The sequence below is a fragment of the Dasypus novemcinctus genome, chromosome 5 (assembly GCF_030445035.2).
Source record: "Dasypus novemcinctus isolate mDasNov1 chromosome 5, mDasNov1.1.hap2, whole genome shotgun sequence".
NCBI lineage: Eukaryota > Metazoa > Chordata > Mammalia > Cingulata > Dasypodidae > Dasypus > Dasypus novemcinctus.
Window position 1 is genome coordinate 79830279 of NC_080677.1, and position 19030 is coordinate 79849308.

General features: G+C 39.6%; 1 protein-coding gene across 20 annotated transcripts in view; it reads right to left on the bottom strand.

Moving 5' to 3' along the window:
- The window catches only part of SRPK2 (SRSF protein kinase 2), a 272440-nt gene that overhangs the window by 18826 nt on the left and 234584 nt on the right, over positions 1 to 19030 (bottom strand). For 17 of the 20 annotated variants that reach the window (XM_071215200.1, XM_058297131.2, XM_058297136.1 and 14 more), the window contains 7 exons: positions 17570 to 17676; positions 9043 to 9208; positions 7016 to 7041; positions 5323 to 5566; positions 4298 to 4780; positions 331 to 431; positions 114 to 221 (listed from right to left, as the gene is read on the bottom strand). In XM_071215200.1, the coding sequence (XP_071071301.1) occupies positions 114 to 221; positions 331 to 431; positions 4298 to 4780; positions 5323 to 5566; positions 7016 to 7041; positions 9043 to 9208; positions 17570 to 17676 (1235 nt within the window). The remainder of the gene's footprint in view (positions 1 to 113; positions 222 to 330; positions 432 to 4297; positions 4781 to 5322; positions 5567 to 7015; positions 7042 to 9042; positions 9209 to 17569; positions 17677 to 19030) is intronic. The other 3 variants (XM_071215197.1, XM_058297140.2, XM_058297130.2) reach the window with 1 other exon arrangement.

Consider the following 19030-nt stretch of genomic DNA (forward strand, 5'->3'; position numbering starts at 1 on the left):
CACCCCACTCTCAGAAAGCCCGAGAGCACAAATGCAGGCGAGACTTTCCCTGCGATGGGCATTAAAGGGATGACCTACTCATGACAAAAGAAAATGGCAGAGGCTGTTCTTACCATACATGCTGTACTCCAAATGTCAGCAGGTGTACTGTAACCTGCTCCTATTAAAACCTCTATGGATCTATACTGCCGCGTCTGGATGTCTTCTGTGAAGTGTTTATGCTGGAAGGGAACAGACTGCATTACCACAAAGGAACATAAACTACAAAGAAAAGATGTCTTCTAGAACAAAATCAGGACCAAAATGTTTCACAAAGAAAACTCTACTTACCACCCAACAAGCATTTCCCAGGTCAGCAATTTTAACTCTAATTTTATCTGCATTCCGTGGATCCAGGGGATTCACCAACAAGTCAGCTGCCCGGGTTTTTGCTGGCATGAGCAAACAGCAGGACAGTTAGTGATCTGGATAAGTGGTCTGCATGTGTGAACACAGTGTTTGCCAGGTACAGAGTCTCCTTTTCTAGAAAAGTGGTGAGATGATCATTTAAGCCTGGAACCCTGTAAGTTTAACTCAGTACAACTAAAAATTCTTGGCTGCCATCCTTGGAAAACATTCCACAAAAGAAAGCAAGTTCAGTTGCCCAGAGGAGCCCATGGGTATGGGCTTACCCCTCCCCTATCCACCCCTAGTTACCTGCCCTCTAGGTCAACCCTAGAAAGAGCCCACACTGCTGTGCTCCCTGACAGCACCTTTCCAGCTGCTCCTCCCTAACGGTCCACATCAAGTTCGTGTGTGCCTGACTGCACGGGACATAAAGGCAGAGAGCACACTGCCAGGGCTGGGCAGTCCCTCCCAAGGAGGTCGCCATCTTACCCCCCATGTGAGTTAAGCACATACATGCCCCTTCATTTAACCCCAAGGCTCAATGATGGTTGATTAATAAACACAAATTAAAGGGAAACAGACATGGCTCAACCAACTGGGCTCCCATCTACCATACAGAGGCCCAGGGTTCGACGCCCAGGGCCTCCTGGTGAGAGCAAGCTGGTTGATATGGTGAGCTGGCCCACGTGGAGCGCCGCCCTGCATGGGAAAGCTGCCCCGCGCAGAAGTGCCAGCCGACGCAGAGAGCTGGTGCAGCAACACGACACAATAAGTGACACAGGGGTGGAAAATAAGAAGACATAGCAGAACAGGGAGTTGAAGTGGCTCAAGAGAATAATCGCCTCTCTCCCACTCCAGAAGGTCCCAGAATCAGTTCCCAGAGCCACCTAATGAGAATACAAGCAGACACAGAAGAACACACAACGAATGGACACAGAGAGCAGACAACAGAGGGGAATAGGATGGTGGGGGGAGAGATAAAATAAATCTTCAAAAAAATAAATACAGAAATACAGATTAAAGGCAGGGACTAATCTATTCTGGTTTAGCTTTGGAAGAGAAAGACTGGAACAGAGGTCTCCTGGGATGGCCTGTGCCCTAAGGGCAAACCTCTGAGGTCTCAGGATGCAAGTCAAATATCCAGGCCACCCCCAAGAACAGGCCGACCCCCAGTTCCCAGGGCTCTTAGAGCCAGAAGACCTTCTCTGACAAGTCCAGACCATGACTGTATCAGGGGCAAGTGACACAGAAAATTATCTTGGTTAGGCCCAGAAAGAAAATCGTGAAGCGAGTCACCACCTTCATCATCAATCCTCAATGGACCTGCACACTCAAATTTCTGAAAAGGATGAAATGCAACCATGGCTTTTATAACACAATTCTGAAATGCTATTTACAGACTAAACAGAAAAGCCTGTTCAAGACAGAACATTAAGCACCCACCCTTGGAAGCCCTTTGGTTCACTCTAAGTTGGGCATCATTAAAATAAATTCCATTTCCCCTTGGGTATGTTTGTGCTATGGAGCCACCTTGTCGCAGGCTGGGCGCCCAGTCTCTAGAGCCCCACAGGGTGACCCGGGAGGGTGCCAGAGCACGCTGAGAGAATTCTGGCTCATGCCTTAGCCCTCAGGTCCTGTTCCTCGGCTTGTGGGCCAGTCAGGCTCAGATTTTCCTTTTCTGCTCCCTGCTTCATGCTAACTTCTCTTATATGGGCAGGGATCTACTGTGGGGCCAGGTATGAGCTGAAGACAAGAAACACAGGAACTCAGAAATGATGAGAAAGAATGCAGCATAGATACCTACAAAAGGAGGCACAGTGCATACACTGATAATAAGGGTAAGCAGAGAGAGTTCCAGAGTAAATAACAATGCTAACCTGATGGACAGATGGATAAAATGATTAAATGAATCCCTGAATATTAAACCAAAGAGAGGCAGCAGGAAAGAAAATGAAAGGTGAGGTTTGCAGACCTGGGTTCAAACGTGTCAACACCTATTCACACAGAGGAAGTATTACAGAGGAAGGGACCAACCTGCTTTACCAGGGAACCCCTCCTTCTCCACAAAGAAAAAAGAACTAAAAAAAAAAAAAGAGAGATAGGACCCAAAACTAGAGAGTTGCCGCAGTGTGTGGCTAGTCAAGAGGTTTCACTCTGCCTGCAGGAGCTGAACCACCCACCCACCACTCAAGGTTTCTACCTAGTCAGTCAGAGACCAACCAAAGCCCCATCATCAGAGAGGGGCAGAGAGAGGAGGGAACGCTAAGAGTGGGTCCTACCTCTCCAAACAGTTTAGAACAAAGGTTTATGGACATCAAAGAATGAAGCTATAGGTTTAAGATATACACACCCCATGCCCCCCACCCAAACCATGGGAAGATCTATTCTCCATGAGAGCTGAGTTATCTGGATACCTGAGGGCACCCACAGGGATGGGAGGCATTACTGGCCATCTGTCACCCACTCCTAGTTTGGTTTTTGGTGGTTTTTATTGTTGTTTTTTTGTTTAAGAAAACTCAGGGGAGTTGTATAATAATTATGCTAGAAGAAATTCATTTTAAAAGGTGATACTATCTTTAAAAAAGACATCAGTATACATTTCAAGAACAGCTTAACTGTATTTAATGTCCCTCACATATGATGACTAAACAAAGTCTCTTTGGTGACTGCTACCATCCTACTGATTCAGGTTTCATAAATAAAGTTATTCGGTTCCCATCCCAAATTATACTAAGTAATTTAATCTCAATAATATAATAATATGTACATGAACAAAACAGGAGGCAAAGAGAAAATCGGCTTATGTTTGACTTTCTTTCCTCGGCATGATCGTCACCTATGCTAGGACCCCTGATGGCCACACTGAGAACACGACCTAGCACAGCTTTCCTTCTCATTCATGATGGTAATTAAGGGCAAGTCAGAGATGGTTTCCTTCTAAAATAAAAAGCCTTGGGGAGCAGGTGCAGCTCAGAGGTTGAGCACCTGCTTCTCATATACAAGGTCCCCCCAGGTCCAATCAATCCCCTGGGATTGGGGGGAGGGGAAAACCTCTAATTGCTTTCTGTTTCCTCCAAGGAGGGATTAAAAGTGGGAAAAGAGAAGTGGGAAGATCTCACTTCAGGGAGGGTGGACATCCACTAGACATTTTCTGATAAACCAGTGTCTGGGTGACTTTGTGGTAAGTTACACCATTTGAAGCTATCCTAGAAACTGGTAAGATGGTAGTCATTAATGATGAACATTAATTTTTCATCTTAAAACATCCTTACAAGGCAGGCATGGATATCTTTGACAAGGCCTATGGAAGTAGCAGAAGTAAGAGACCTATTCATTCAACAAGCATTTACCGAGTAGCATCTACGTGCCAGGTACTGCCTTGACACTGAGAACACAGCATAAAACAATGTAGAGAAGGCTCCTGCCACCACACCCTAATTAGGAAACTCACATACCAGTTGGGAACATGGGCAATAAAGTAAATAAATGAGTTATTCACATACTGTGTCAATTTGCTAGGAAGAAAAACAAAGAAAAGGAGATGAAAAAGGTGTGCAGGGGGTCTTTTTTGAGAAGGTAACATCTGAGAGGCCTGAAAAAAGGAGAAATGGTGAGGGAGAAGTTCCTGGTGGAGGCAACAGCAAGTATAAAGTCCCTGAGGCAGAAACAAGCTCACGATTCTGAGAAGCAGGAAGCAGTCAGTGTGAATGGTGCAGAATGTTCATGCAAGGGAAACTGAGAAAGGAGATGATGAAGAAAGAGAGGACAGAGAGCTGCACAAACTAAAATGAAAATGATAAACAGCCACATACAAGGCATTACCATCTCTAGTAATTTCTTTCACAGCACTTGTCAAGGGTATGACCCTGGGACCATTGAAAGCAGACAACTGATGGGACAGATCACTTACTTTTTGGCAAATCTCCAGTACTGGAGGCTGAAACCGTCCTGCTTCTGTCATGGGATGGACTGCTTTCCTCTTGTTCGGTAAGTGGGGATCCCTCAGAAAGTGCAGAGCCACAGGCCACAGGGTCTAAGGGCCCTGAAAACAATGATGTGGAAAATTCTGGAAACTGTGATTCTGGGATTTTATGTCGTCCATTTGGCAATTCACCATTGAATTGTTCATAGGAGCTGCTATATGTATAATCACTTTCTGCATTTGGCTCATCAAGGTTATATTCCTCAGGATTTGGGCAATCTTCATCATCATCATCTTCTTCATCTAGCTGCTGTTCCAGCAAGAATGGGCCATTCTCGATATGGCCATTGGTTTTGGGTGATTCTATCCATGTAGGGTCTATGTTCGCAAGTTCCTGGTCAACATCATCTTCATCCTTCTCAATGTTTTCTTTCTCGGCATCTTCTTTCTCTTCCTGATCCTCAGCTTCACCTTTAAAAAGTTGATGGATTAAGAATCAGAACTTTTGTTTGTTCCTCTCCTTAATACAGTGGCACTAGAACTCCTGTCCTTCAAAAAGATTCATTTTTCAACATGATGAATTTATGTTACATAGCAAATACCTCTTGGGCTCTCAGGGTAAAACCTTTAGGTTTTTAAAATTATTATTTACTTAATAATTGGTCTACTTTTATTAGAAAAAGTAGCTTTAGGGGGAACTGATAATTGACCAATACAGTTGCACTTCCATTTTTACCCTCTCCTCTACAGTATTACCGTAGGTAAAAAGTTAACTACAAAAGAAAGGATAATCATTAGTATGGCAAAGACATGGTGTTTGTCAGACATTTTCGATTTTTAAAAACTATTTTGGAATAATAACGTATTTCTGGTATATATTTTACAAATGAATACCATATTGTGAGAACTGTCTCCCATGGCTAAGGAAACGACCTATCTGATGACTTGGCAGGTCCCTAATAAATGAAGTGCCTCAGTCCCCCTATGCAGCCCTGTCTCTGGATTTCACTGACCGTTGTCATTTGCAGTCTCTCCCTCGGCGGACTCCTCTAATTCTGTTTTTAGTTTCACTTCTGAGTGATATTCCTCATCTTGCTCATTGGAAGGTACACCTGAGGTGATATTTTCCTCTATTATTTTCCTTTCAGCTTCTCGCTCCAATTCTTCTATTTCCTGCAGGCGTTTTTCTAATAACTCAGCCTGCCTCTTCTGTTTCTTTTTCAGTTTTTTCTTTTTGTTTTTAGATATTTTTCCTATCTACAACATATTAAGAAAATACCACAGGTCATTTTGCTTCTTTTCAAAACACAGCACATTAGTACAAGTGCTAGCAGCAATGTGAACACCAACAAACTCTTTTTCAAGTCATAGTCAATTAAAAGCACCTCCCCAGACATAAGTCCATGTCAAGGATAGAGATGTGGTAAAACCAGAAAAAAGAAACCAGGGCTTTAGGGCTAGTATTAAGAGCTGGATCTACTACTAGGTCTTGCCCTTAGAAAGATACAGCTTAAATCCACTATGTCTTTTGCATTTCACCTGTAAGAAGAGCTCAATACGCTGAAACACTCAACCTGAAACTAGTACTTCTTGCAAGTTTTCTTTGCAGCTGCCTATATACAAAGTAACAACATCTCCTCTCCTTATTGTCCTATCAAACTGCCAAAAAAGGAAATGCCTGACCAAACAGGTATTTTTCATTTTTGATCTATAGCACTCTGCATTTTCAGTACCACAAGCGATTATTAACAGCCAAAACTACCTAAACTATAACAAATGTGCATATGAAGTGAAGGCAAAGAAGGGAATAAAAGCCACGGTTTCAGTGGCCTCTACTGGTGGCCATTTGACTTGAAAAGTACTGGCAATGATAGCCTCCAATCTTTCATACAATCAGTTAATCAAAACCTGCTGATTAAATCAAAAAGAGAGCTGCAGGGAAATGGCTGGGGATCCTCAGCAGGCCAGGTAGTGGACCAGGACTTCTAACCCAAGCGGAGGAGTGTTTGAAGCACTCTAAATTTCTACATATTTTCTTTCAAACTGTGCAGGTGACCCATCAACTCAAGGTACACATACTTTGTCCTCTATTGCAACCAAGCCAGGTCTCATTCTGTTGGGGTAGGATTTAATTCCAAGCAGCCTGTTTCACCTGACTGGACATAATGTTTTGACAGGACCTCAAAATAAGTAACAGTCTTTCATACTTAGATACTAGCTGGGGAAAATGAGCCAGAACAAGAGCTTCAGAAAAACAAGTCACTTGGAAGCTGATGAGAAATAATGCAAAATGGTTTTAGCATAATCACACTTCAAACCTTATTTCTCTCACCTCACATGTCACTAGCCTTGGCCAACAGCTCTCCAGAACGTATGTGAGGAAAATAATCTATCTTGGAACAATTTTAACTGTTTGAACTCTGTACAAAACTTAAGTCTCACATAGGCAAGAAGACACAGCACCTACAAACATGTCTATCTTTTAAATGTATATACATATTAAAAAAAAGTATATACATTAGAACATCTGCAGAAGACTGAGAAAGGCACGACAAAAAAGTACAACCAACTCTCCCCCCCAAAAAAACCTTTAATGAAAAACTGCTGCAGAAAGAAACAGAAATTTATGTTACAATGTGAAAAGTTCAATAATGAATATTCCTTCTTGACATGAAAGTGAATATAAGCATAAATTTAAATACTTACAGGTTTTTGTTGTGGAGCCGTACTCACTAAAAACAAAATGAAACAAAATAAAAGCTTAGAGGAAACGAGATATTTATCTTCATGTAGGTAACATGAATTTTTAAATGGAATAATAATTATCTTTTAATCACTGTACAAATTTAAAAACTGTTAAAATCAGAGATTCACAATCACAGAAATCTAAAGAAAGTTTATCCAACTCAAATAAATGACTCTAAAAAGACAAAGCAAAAGTTGTTCATACTGAGCCGTCTCTCTCATTTATCTAAAATTAAATACCTATTCACTTAAAAAAGAGGCAATCCCAAAGCATTGATAACTTCAGAAAATGGAAAACAGTTCATAAATGTCACACCTGTCATCCAATCAAATTTGTTTTAGAGATAGTAAAAGAAACAATTTAGATTAGATGTACATCTATGTTTCAAATTTATTTGACAAGCTTTTACAATTAAAATAAATCAAATTCTGCAGCAAGTATTCCAGAAGTCACAGTGACCAGAGGCTGCCAACAAGATAAACTCAGAAGATATGGTCTCACAATCTAAACAATGATGATAAGAATAAAGGAGATAAAGAGAACAAGATTACCACTCAGTCACAAGGTAGTTTTAGCCCTTTAGTTTTATGCTTTTCTGACATCAAACTAGGGCAGAGATAACAAATCAAAAGAGGGTGATGGGCCGCAGATGTGCCTCAACTGATAGAGCATCTGCCTACCATATAGGAGGTCCAGGGTTCAAATCCAGGGCCTCCTGACCCGTGTGGTGAGCTGGTCCACATGCAGTGCTGCTGTGTGCAAGGAGTATCATGCCACACACGGGTATCCCCCATGTAGGAGTACCCCACATGCAAGGAGCGCATCCCGCAAGGAAAGCCACCCTGCATGGAAAGTGCAGCCCACCTGGGAGTGGCTCCGCACACACAGAGCTGATGAAGTAAGATGGTGCAACAAAAAGAGACACAGATTCCCCATGCTGCCTGACGAGAATGCAAGCGGACACTGAAGAACATACAGTGAATGGACACAAGACAGCAGAATAAGTGGTGGGGAGGAGGAAGGAGAGAGAAATGAATACATCTTTTAAAAAAACAACAAAAACAAAAGAGGGTGAAATCACAGTCAACTCTTCACTGCCACCATTATATTCTGTGAAAAACAGAAATATAACTCAATATATGCCAATACTCAAGTCACTTGGTCTTTTTCCCCCACTGCTGCCTTTTTTAAACTCTGATTGAGGGAAGCAGATTGTCTCAAGCAGTTGGGTGCCTGCCTATGTCCTGTAAGGTTCTGTGTTCGGTTCTCAATGCCTCCTAAAGACGAGCAAGACAGCAAGGTGACGCGATGGGCTGGTGTGGTGAGCCAGTTCAACAGGGAGACACAAAGAGGAAGCACACTGAGAGACACAAAGCGCAGGGAGCGGATGTGGTTTAAGTGACTGGACCCCTCCCTCCCACATGGGAGGTCCCGGGTTTGGTTGCCGATGCCTCCAAAAAAGAAGACAAGCAGACACAGAGAGCACAACACTACGAACAGACACAGAGAACAGACAGCAATGCAAACAACAAGGGGGAATGAAGAAATAACATATAAATCTTTAAAAAGAAAAAAGCTTAAAACAAAACACTGATTGATGTAATTATGCTAAATGCAGACTAGGAAGCATTTTGACAAATTTGGAACAAGAAATGAATTTTGATGATGAGACGCCATGACATAAAACCTGTTACAATACTCTCTTCTGCAGAGAAGTGACCGAAACAGGAAAATGTTCAAATGTAAATGAAGTAGCAGATAAGAATTTAAGTGGCATTCTAAGGGAGGACAAAGTTAAGGAATTTAAAAATTACAATTTAAATACAGCAACTCCCTTCTCAAGAGAGAACTCCAATTATTTCTATCAAACAGGCTCTTTAAAAAGTTCCTAATACATACATTTAAGGCAATTCTCTTCAACATGCAAGTTTGCCATTTCTCAATCCTCCCAAAGCAGACTGAAACAAAAATGGCTCAGCTTCCTCACCTGCAGACCCAGAAGGAGGTGGCGCACCTGCTTTCTGCCACTCGGTGGCCTCCGCTGCCATTCTTCTCACATACGCATCGTCCACACACATTAGGATGTTTTCCGGCTTTATGTCAGTATGAATGATCTTGCACTTACTGTGTAGATAATCTAAACCTTGAAGGACCTGGTTAAAGTAAAATCAAGAGAGATGTGAGCTTTTAATCTTAACCTTTAACATCTTTTTGCTGGCAAAATAGTTAATATAATCATGCGGCACAAAATTCAAAAGGTACAAAGGATATTTAATAAAAAACTTCCCACCAACCCTGCTCCCAAAGGAATTCAGCTCTGCTTCCCACAAGCATCCAGGGTCTACCATTCTAGACATAATTTATACTCATGGAATTAAATCACATCTATAAAATACCTTTATTTTAATAACTTTATTGAGATAATTCACACACCATACAATTAACCCTTTTAAGTATATAATTAAAAGATTTTTAGTGTATCTGTAGATACACAACCATCACCACGATCTATTTTTAGAATATTTTTATCACCCCAAGAAACCCCATGCCCATTAGCAGTCACTCCCCATTTCCTCCCAATGAACCATTAAACCAACTTTGTGTCTCTAAAGAGCTCCCTATTCTGCAAATTTCATATAAATGGAATCAAACAATGTGATCTGTTGTGACTTGCGTATTTTCCATATTTCATCTACATTGTAGTATATATCAGTATTTCATTTCTTATCAAATAATATTTCATTGCATATGCCACATTTTATTAATCTAGTCAACTGATGGACAGAGACTTTGGCTCTTATGAATAATGCTACTATGAACACTTATGCACAAGTTTTTGTGTGGATATATATTCCGGCTTTTCTTAGGTAAACACCATATGTGAACTCAATGTTTACCCCCCTTTTTAAAACACCACACAATTCACCTATTTAATGGTTTTAAATATGTGCAACCACCATCCATATTCCTCAGCTATCACTTCCATTTCTCCTTCCCTAACAGCCCTACTCCCTTACCCCCCAGGCCTGAACCAATACTACTCTACCTTCTGTTTTGTGTAACCTCGTGATGAACTATCAAGGTGATTTCCAAAATAATAAACCATTTTCCATTCCCACCAGCAATGCGTGAGGGTTCTAGTTTCTCCACATCCTTGTCAATACTTGTTATTCTCTGCCTTTTTTACTTTAACCATTCTATATTAAGACTACCTCATTGTGATTTTGATCTGCATTTCCCTGATAATAATATGCATGAATGTTTTATGTTTCAGTAAAGGAGGATTTACTTTAAATGAAAAGATTTACTTTAAAGATTTACTTTAAATGAAAAGAAAATAAGACAACACTACAGCATTGCACTAAAAGAAACCGAAGCACCAAAATATTCATGTTCTTATTATATTAAAACACATACACACACACACAAAATGCTTACAGAGTGCCAGTGAACTAAATGTAACCAATGTTTTTTGGGAATTATTTCCACTGGAAGAGTTATTTTTTCAATTCTTTCCATAAATACAAATAATTTTTTTAAAAAGATTTATTTATTTATTTATTTCTCTCCCCTCCCCTGCCCCGCCCCGGTTGTCTATTCTCTATTTGCTGTGTCGTCTTCTTTGTCCACTTCTGTTGTTGTCAGCGGCACGGGAAGCTGTGTTTCTTTTTGTTGCGTCATCTTGTTGTGTCAGCTCTCCGTGTGTGTGTGGCGCCATTCTTGGGCAGGCTGCACTTTCTTTGGAGCTGGGCAGCTCTCCTTATGGGGCGCACTCCTTGCGCGTGGGGCTCCCCTATGCGGGGGACACCCCTGCATGGCACAGCACTCCTTGCATGCATCAGCACTGTGCATGGGGCAGCTCCACACGGGTCAAGGAGGCCCGGGATTTGAACCGCGGACCTCCCATGTGGCAGACGGACGCCCTGACCACTGGGCCAAGTCCACTTCCCACAAATAATTTTTAAAATACAGATTATGTTTCCATACATTAAAAATTTTACAGACTCAAATTTTAGCACTTAATAAACATCATCATTCAAACATTTTAAGTCATCTTTTTTGTTTACAACATACAAGGAAGTGTTAAAAAAAAAAACAAAAGAAAAAAGAGGGGAGCAGATATGGCTTAAACAGTTGAGTGCCCACCTCCCACATGGGAGGTCCCAGGTTTAGTTCTGGGTGCCTCTTGAAAAAACAAACAAAAAACAACTCAGGGAAGGTTGAGCACCAGCTTTCTACATGTGTAGGTCCTGGGTTCAATCCCCAGTCCCCAGTATACCTCAAAAAAAAAAAAAAAAGAAAAATAGAGAAAGACAAGGAAAAGATATGTAATATCATCCAACACAAGAACATTCCCAGTAAAAACCCAATACTTATATGTACACCTTGAGTACCTGGCTAAACAACCTAAGAAAATTACATGGCATTAGAAAGTAGGAGGGACAAGAGGGTTGTGAATGAAAATTAAAACACGAAGACCTTATCCCTAAAACAGGACCATCCCTTCTCAAAAATAAGTTTTTCTTAAGAAGTGTCTCTTTATGCATCCATTGACCAAGCATCAGCTGAGCTCCTCCAACAGGCCACACACACTCCAGGTGTTTGAGATATGAAATTTAAAAAGTTCCCTGTCTTCATGACGCTAACTCTGGATGCTAGGGTAAGCAAAGTATTGGCCAAAAAGACATCAACATGAACCATGGACACAAAAAAATATGATTTAATGAGATTTTATTAAAGAGAACCTAGTGGGGAGCAGATATAGCTCAGTGGTTGAGTGCCTGCTTCCCATGAACAAGGTCCTGGGTTCAATCCCCAGTATCTCCTTTTAAAAAAAAAAAAATCCCTTTTCTTTAAAAGAGACCCTAGTAAGTAGGAGTAAAATGTGGAAAACCAGGATAAGAGAAGAAAAGACTTTGACTTTAGAATGAACATTTAATGTTTTAGATAATATTGCAATTAGAAGATGTTTAAATTATGCATAAAATAACAAAGAACCAATATTAAGAAAGCTATCATTGCATACTTCCATAAAGAATTAAGTGATACCCCTAAGGGAACACAATCCAATTGGCCTGTATGTTATTCATTGACATTCATGAATCTTCCTTGTGTAAACTGAAATATATGCAATTTTTATATGTGGACACCAGAGAGATTCTGAGAAGCATAAAAGTAATGGACAGGCATACTGATAATTTCCATCTTGTAGGGGTCAAAGGAACAAGATTTTTTTCCTCAGCTAACTTATTCCACCTTAAACTTAATTCCAATGCTCAAAGTAAAAATGTCAGTATCTTCCTTTCCAAAATGATCTTTTGACCACCCTTCTCATGTACAAGCTGTCTTTGTCTTTCCACCTTAACTCTGTTTCATAGTTCGAAGGTTGTTTTACTGTGTGGGAAGCTACACAGGTTAAGAGTTATGGTAATTCAATATCCAAATGTGTTAATATGAGTTCCCAATGACAATGATGGACTCAAGATGGGCAAAATGTTCCCAGTAAGAATTTAAGGTTTCAGATTTTAGAAACATTGGTCACATATCTCAACATATCTCAAGTGAGCTAACTTTCCTTAAGCACACTGCTTAAAATGTCTTACAAAGAACCCAAGGAAAAAGCTTTACCATTGGGACAAATTTAAAAAGTTAACTAAGATAATGCAAGTCATTAAAGAAAAAAACACCCAAAACAGTCAAAAGGCACAGCATGGTGCAGTGTTAAAAGCACAAACAAAAGCAAACCAAACTAAACCAACAAACAAGCAAACAAAACACAAACTTGGGACTCAAGCACCCATCTCAAATTGCTGTTCAATCATTCACTATTACCCCTGGCCAAGTTACTTAAGCTATCTCATCCTCCACTTTCATATCGATAAAAAGGGGGATTCAGACATACAAGTAAGACTGGAACAAGGTCTGTGCACACAGTAGGCTCAAAATAAATGGTACAGCTGAACTAAGCCAGATGACATGGACTGAAATTGAATAAAGAACTATACCTTTGCTAGGTTATGTATTAAACTTTCCTGGCCTGAGTTTTCTCATTTCTAGTATAATGGGTTGTACTTGATTAGTTCTGTAGTAAATCCCAGCAATAAAACTGATTCCATAATTTTTTAAAATTCTGGACTAAAAAAAAACAACAATCTTCAGCTATACCTAAGAAGAATTTTAAAAATTTATTACCTATTTTAATTTTCTTTTTTTTATGGAGGTACCAGGCAAAGAACCAGGGACCTTATACATGGGAAGCAGGCCCTCAACTACTGAGCTACACCCACTCCCTGGTTTTATTTTTACAAACAGCATTTCTGTTTTCAGGCAGTAAAGTTTACAACAATAAAGCACCCCAGAATCAACTAACACAGATGGGCAATCTTACGCCCATATAATGTACAACGGTGATGACATTAAAAAAAAAAAAAAAAAAATCAATGAAACAATCTTCATGCCCAAGTTAAGATCTCCCCTTGCAAAAATCTGAAAACCAGAATGAAAAGGGTCTTTACTAATTTTCCCCTCTCGTGCCTTCACCTGTCAAATCATAGTATGTTTGTCTCTCTTACCTAAAAACCTTACTTGGCCCCAGCAGCAGGAGGCAGCAAAGGCTGCAGAGATCTATCTTTCGGCTGTCACCTGCTCAAATCTCAAATCTACAGCTGCCATAATAGCAGAGCTCAATTTGACCACATGAGCCAGGCCAGGGCTCTTAAGTGCTCCACTCAGAGGAGACAGATTACACACCTTGGGAGCAGATGTCAGTCTTCTCCATGTGAAATCAGAGAGATTTCAGCAGCAAGATGGAAGTGAAGGCAGAGTCCAGGACTAGGAGTTAGCGATCCCCAGTTCTGCTTAAGGAACTAACCAGTTATGGGCTCAGATCAAGTCCATTCCCCTCCCTAAACTTCAAATTTATCTATAAAATCTAGGCTTGGTCAAAATGATCTCTAAGATTTTTCTATGGATCTATGAACTATGCCAGATATCATCTATTGCTGATGTTAACCTGCTCCTCTCCACGACAACCTGCTCAAAATAGACCCTGTAATCTTGCAAATAAAAGGAAGATTAAGTCAGGGATGATGTGGGTACTTCTCTAGAAGGCTTTCTCCCCAACCCTGCTCACCACCCCGGCCTAAACTTCTCTAAAGTCTGTAAACTGCAAAGTGAAGCAACGAGAGCAACTTTCCCGATTATGGTCTAATCCCAGCAAAATGGGGACCTCCCGGCATGAGACCTGTGCCTGTCTCTTACTTTGTTGTTAACGACTTGCTAATGGAACACCAAGGGGAACCCAAATCAGCAGCCAGATGGGCTGGCAGAGGAGTAGAGCCTGGCCCCAAGCAGAATCCTTATTTTAGATATTAATTACTTGTGGGCGTTGGGGAAAACACCAGAGGGGTTTGCCTGAAGCCTTGGCAGATGAATTTCCTACTAGAAAAGCTAAAGCTCCCTCTGGATTTCTCCTCCTCTCTAAAAAGGCATTAGGAAAATATAAACTGCTTCTGAAAGCCATGATGCTGAACTGAACGGAGAAGTATGGGACAGCTCTTAACAACAAAAAAGGGAAGAGACCCAGATATGTGCTCAGAAAAAATTCTCAACAGATATTGTCCTCATCTAAGTTGCCTTGAAATATCCTCCTGCCCCTTGTTCTATCTTTCACTAACTAGTGAGAATTCGTGAGAAAATCCAGCAGCTGCACTTCCAATTGTAGTCAGTGACGAAAAGAGGCTTAACTCCCTTGAAAATTTACCCAGGGTCCACTTCACCATATTTCCGAGTTGAGAACCCAACATCCTGAGGAGGCTAATTCTGAGTTACCACAGCATTATATGTACATGACCAGGCTGAGAAATCCAATTAATAAAAATGTTTACCAACTTAAATCTAATCTTCTGGCCTAAAATTTGAATAAAATTGGTTTAATCAAAACGAATTCACTGATAAATAGGAACACTGAAAAAAATTAAATGGTAAACAAATACTTATCCCAAATGTAGAATAAAATCAATCAGCGATAACAGCTGAGTCAAGCTGCCAGGGCCTCCCAAAGCTCCTGTTATGCCCATAGGGTCTGCCATCCCAAAGAGGAAAAGTTTGGGAAAGCACTGGGTTTTAAAGATCCCATTAGCTTACATATTACAACACATAGTACAAACTACCTTTTTCATAAAATCTAATGGCTGTACTTTTTCAAGAATCTGACTGCCAACTCTACCATTAAGGCACAAAAAAAAACAAACAAAAAAAACACATTACCACAAACAGATAAAAATATTCCCAAATCAATGTGACTTTTACACCACCCTGCAGGTCAGAGTATGGATTCTGGAGTTACACCACCTGGGTTCAAGGTTTGATTCCCTGAAACTAGCTGCAGGGCCTGGGGACGTTCATCCTCCCTGTGCAATACTTCTACAGACCAGAGCCAATGAACTCCTGGCTCCACTGGGTGTGTTAAGGACAAGATGGCAAAATACACACAAAGCACTCAAAACAGTGAGTGCCCTGAAAGATCATGAATGTCAGTTGCAATAATGATAACAGGAAGAGTAGTCATAATTTTAAAATCCAGGCTGCAAGCTCTGACGGCTAGGTTTTCCAGTATTGTAGCCAAGTCATCAAACTTGGAGCCTAGCCTTAGCAAGCTTCATTTAACTAATGAGTAGCAGTCACTTCCTCACAAGGTCTCCAAAAAGGAACAGATTAAACCATAAAGTTTTTTAAAAATTAAAATGCCAGAAAGCCTTTCAATTATAGAAGAAAGTCAAAACCACTCAAAGAGCAGCTCATGGCTTTTAAGGAAGCTAACACTTTTTTGTTTGTTTTACAAATGAAAGTTGGACTTAAAATAGGCCTCAATAAATCTGATTTAAAAAGAAAAAATAAATGAAAGCTGGGGGGCCTGGAAAAAACCTCAAGACTCAGTAGGATGCACACAGCTTCCTCACAGCCATCACCAGAAGCCACCAAGATGGCCCATCTCTGACTCAGCACAAGCTGACCCAGGCTAAACAAGGACAACCCAGAACTGATCAAAGGATTAATCACATAGTGTATAAGAAACCCCCCCAAAATCCCAACTGATTTAATTATGTTATTTATTACCTTTGGAAAACAAACAAATGTTACCATTTATTTACTAGCCCTTCAAATCACAGAAAAAGTCAGCCATTTTGTAAAGAAAGAATACAGGGCACACAAATTTCTTCTTTCATTTAAGGAAAGACAACCACTCAAAAATATTCTTTGACTACCTAGGAAGGAAAATAAAAAGAGATGCTGTAATTTACAATACATGATCCTTAACTCTGAGAGGCACTCATAATCAAGTTGAGGAGATAAAATGGCTAATTTATGCTAGTCTCTGTGCTGGATGCTTTGTAATTTGTCCCTCATTACCAGTCTCTACAATAAACCCACCAACTACTTATTGTTATCCCTATTTACTTAGCCTCACAGCAGCTACGTATCATGCTCAGAGTCACAAAATAGTTAAGCCCCAAAGCTAGAATTTGAAATGAATTCTGTTGCCAAAGTATGTATGCCCCTTGCATATCCGGTGGTTCTCAACCTGGAGGCAGTTTTGTTCCCGGGGGACATTTTTAATCTTCAAACCTGGACATAGAGGGTGGTACTGGCATTTAATAGGCAGAGACCAGGGATGCTGCCAAACATCCTACAATGCATAGCACAGCACAGCTTCCACAACAAATAATTATTCCATCCCAAATGTTAGTAGCACTGAACTTGAGAAACTCTGATAGATACTGTAAGGCCTTGCTTGCAATTTTTAGTAAAGGACCAAGTACAGGATAAAGGCATTCCAAGGAAGGAAGAAGTACCAATCCTAATGAGGAATTATCTCTTTAATAAGAGATAAAAATGTTACAAAACAGGACAGAGTTGATGTTTTGAGCAGCAGGTGATTTATACTGGGACTGTGGCTGAAAGAGGAAGTCTAGGGATCAACTGAAAAAGTTAGAAAATAATCTAGGAACTGAGTAATACCGTGAACCCAGAGGTGGATGACAGTTGTGGTTGATGGTACAGAAGCAAGAATGTCCTTCTGTGAACTAGAATGGATATGCACCACTACTGCAGGGTGGTGGGAATGTGAAGAAACATGGAAAAATACAAGTAATGTAACTTATGGACTACAGTTAACAGCAATACTGGAATATTCTTGCATCAATGCCAAAGATGTATTGTGTTAATAATAGGGGGGTATGGAAAAAATATGCTAAATGTACTCTATGGACCATAGTTAGTGGTAATAGTCTGATGATTATTATCTTATAATCTGTAACAAATGTTCCACAGCAGTGTAGTGTGTTGGCGAAGGGGTGTTGCATGGGAATTCTATACATGTGCACGATTGTTTTGTAAGTTCACAATTTCTGTAATAAAAATATAAATAAATAAATAAATGTTACATGATATGATTAAAAGCAAAATAGCAATTCCCTGAAAGTATAGCCAGTTATTGTCCTTATAAGCCTTACCTGTCGAATGATACTCTTCACACAACGTACTGGGAGGCCTTGATAATTGGACTTAATGATCCACTTGAGGAGATGGTGACCAAGTACTTCAAAGACCATGCAGACATCTGGGACACAGTTAAGGTTCATGTGTGGATACATTTACTCAAGTTACTGAAAGCAACATCATTGTGTCCACTTGGAAGCCATTTCATTTCTTTATAAAACACAGCATCAAAAATATCAACACAAAAAAATGGCCATTTGCTGTTTCTCTCACGTGAATAAAAAGAACTTCTATTTTAAGTTCTTCTCATATACCATATATTATTTAATGTGAACTCCTAACAACCTTGGGAAACAATACAATTATCCCGACTGGAGAAATGAGGAGACCAAGGCTCCAAGAGTTTAAATAACTCACCTAAATTACACAGTCCAAAAGTGATCAAGTCATGATTCAACCCCATGCTTACCTATGTATGCTCTTACCCATTTCAGGACCCTCCTTCTTCATAATCAGTCTTAAAGAAAATGAGCAAGACTGAAACCTCATAGGAATCAATTAATTCTTCCCTTCCTGAAGCAAATTACAGAGTAGTTAAGAGCTTGGGTTCTGGAGTCAAATTATATACCAATTCAGCTAAAAGACTTTAGCCAAGTTAACTTACCCTTCTTAAGCCATGATTTCATCATTAAAAAATAGAAATAATAATGGTACCTTACTTACTGGATAACTGTGAAGATGTGAAGAGATATTGCTACTGATAACAGCAAAAATTTATTCAACACTTACTATGTGCCAGGTACAGTTGAAGTATTTTGTGTATTTTATTCACTGAATGTTCATAATAACCAGTGCTGTAAGTGCTGGAACTGCCCACCTAAGTTTTGATAGGTCATATAAAACACACTATAAAATAAAAATTTGCCAATGACAGTAATGACCTATTCAATCTTTTGTTCAATAATACCTTTCATTGTATAACTAGATCAATTTTAATATTATAAGGCACGTTTTATTAAAATATGACTACAATTTAAGATGTGGCATTAAGACATATTTGTAATAATAAAATCTCAGGAATCTGGATTTTTTAAAAATAGAAATTTTAGTCATACACAGACCCTCTAGAATTATGATCCCCCAAAGTTAATAATATAAATACATTCATATCACAAACATGAAAATTTAAAATGGCTCTAAAACATTTCAAAAAATTTCCGTCATCACCAGGGACTTATACTTGGTTTTAGAATCAAAGAAGGCCATTATATTTAGTATTTTTTTTTCTATATTTAGTTGTTTTTTTTTTTTTACAATATCTGGATCTACCACATCATCAAAATAAGTTTCATTATTTTTAAGAAAAATAAAAATATTGTAGAAGAACTTATGCACTACAGAATTGTACATAGATATTTTAAAGCCAGAAGTTTTCTATCTCCCAGGTTCATTGGAAAAATGGCAAACTGTTTAAG